The following is a 1,402-nucleotide window of genomic DNA, read 5'->3' as shown; positions in this document are numbered from 1 at the left end:
TGGTCTTCTCCATTATATATCCATGACTTTTGTTCCCACGCTATAATGCATCACTTCGGTGTAATGGAAATAATCAAAAGTGACTTTAGTGGGTAGCTCTAATTTTGATTATTTGGTTGAATTACATTTTATAGTAATATAGCCATGAAATGAAAGGGATCATGGTAAAATATTGTTGTAGTCGGTTGCTTCTTGAATAAGAGTTTTTTGAGTAAGTTACCTTTGGTTAATTTCCTGTTAAAGTTCAAAAGTAACTTCTTAATTTTAGAAATAGTTTTTTGACTTTTCAAAAGTCCGACCAATTGTGTTTATAAGAAGTATATGAAAATTTCAGTTTTTTTGAACCTTGTAGTAAAAATGTTTGAATGAACTAATTGGCGAAAAAGAATTTAAGTTAGCCAACCATTTGATCCTAAATATATTAAAAATAGAGCTTAATTTGTTGTTGTAGTTAACTTTACCAAGATGGAACATTCTTGAAAATGCTATCTATTTCTTTAAAACTGAAATTTATTACCAAGAACAAGAAAAAAAATAATGGAAATTTATGTTTTCTTTTTTGAATTCTGCAGGTGTTCAGATGAAAAAAACCCAAGAAGAAAACCCTACAAATTCTCAAATCAAAAGCTGAAAGACTTAGGGTTGGAATTTACACCAGTGAAACAGTGTTTATATGACACGGTCAAAAGCCTGCAAGAGAAAGGCCACATTCCAATTCCCAAACAAAATGATGAACCCATTCACATTCAGTCTTGAGGAATCTGTGTTTTGCTGCCATTTTTTCAACAAATGGTAGCTGTAACTGATAAGAGACTGATAATGTGGAAATTAAGTTAAACAACATTAAAATTCTGGTTTTCTTTTTCTTTTTAAAGTAAATGTCTTAATAGACGTAAATGTATTTGAATGTTTATGCTTTTAATCACAAATTTCTAGTTAATGCATATCAAGTTCTTCCTAATTTACTTCTAAAAATTCTTGTGGTCAGAGGAGCTAAACGGCTATGGTTCAAGAATTGTTTGAACTCGATGGAATATTTTGACTTGAGAGTTTATTGAATCTCCTTATTGATTATACATTTTATTTTTTTAAAGAGTTGAATTCGTAGTCAATACAAATTTAGGAGCAAATGTTGAGTAGCATTGGACAAAAGAAATTCCACACTTAAATGGTGTAGGCCAAAGCAATGAAATAAATATGTTCGTAATCGAAATTTCATTAATTTCAAACAAATACATGAACATGATCATATTCTAGTTTATGTTGATTTTTAAAAATATCAGAATTTTAGACATCAAAAACTTTTTGATTTGTGCACAAATACAGAGATTTGGACTCTTTGTTTTAAGTCCCAAATGTCGTGAACATAAGAGATTGAAACATTTTAAAGTACAATACAAGA

General features: G+C 29.3%; 1 protein-coding gene across 1 annotated transcript in view; it reads left to right on the top strand.

Annotated features, from left to right (window-relative positions):
• LOC111365571 overlaps positions 1 to 631 on the top strand; it is a 1,111-nt gene extending 480 nt beyond the window's left edge. The window contains exon 2 of the mRNA XM_022986129.1: positions 573 to 631. Within this exon, the coding sequence (XP_022841897.1) occupies positions 573 to 631 (59 nt within the window). The remainder of the gene's footprint in view (positions 1 to 572) is intronic.
• Positions 632 to 1,402: the final 771 nt, after the last annotated feature.

The sequence above is a fragment of the Olea europaea genome, chromosome 17 (assembly GCF_002742605.1).
Source record: "Olea europaea var. sylvestris chromosome 17, O_europaea_v1, whole genome shotgun sequence".
Taxonomy (NCBI): domain Eukaryota; kingdom Viridiplantae; phylum Streptophyta; class Magnoliopsida; order Lamiales; family Oleaceae; genus Olea; species Olea europaea.
The sequence above is the reverse complement of the archived record's forward strand: the minus strand, read 5'-3'. Positions and strand labels throughout refer to the sequence as shown.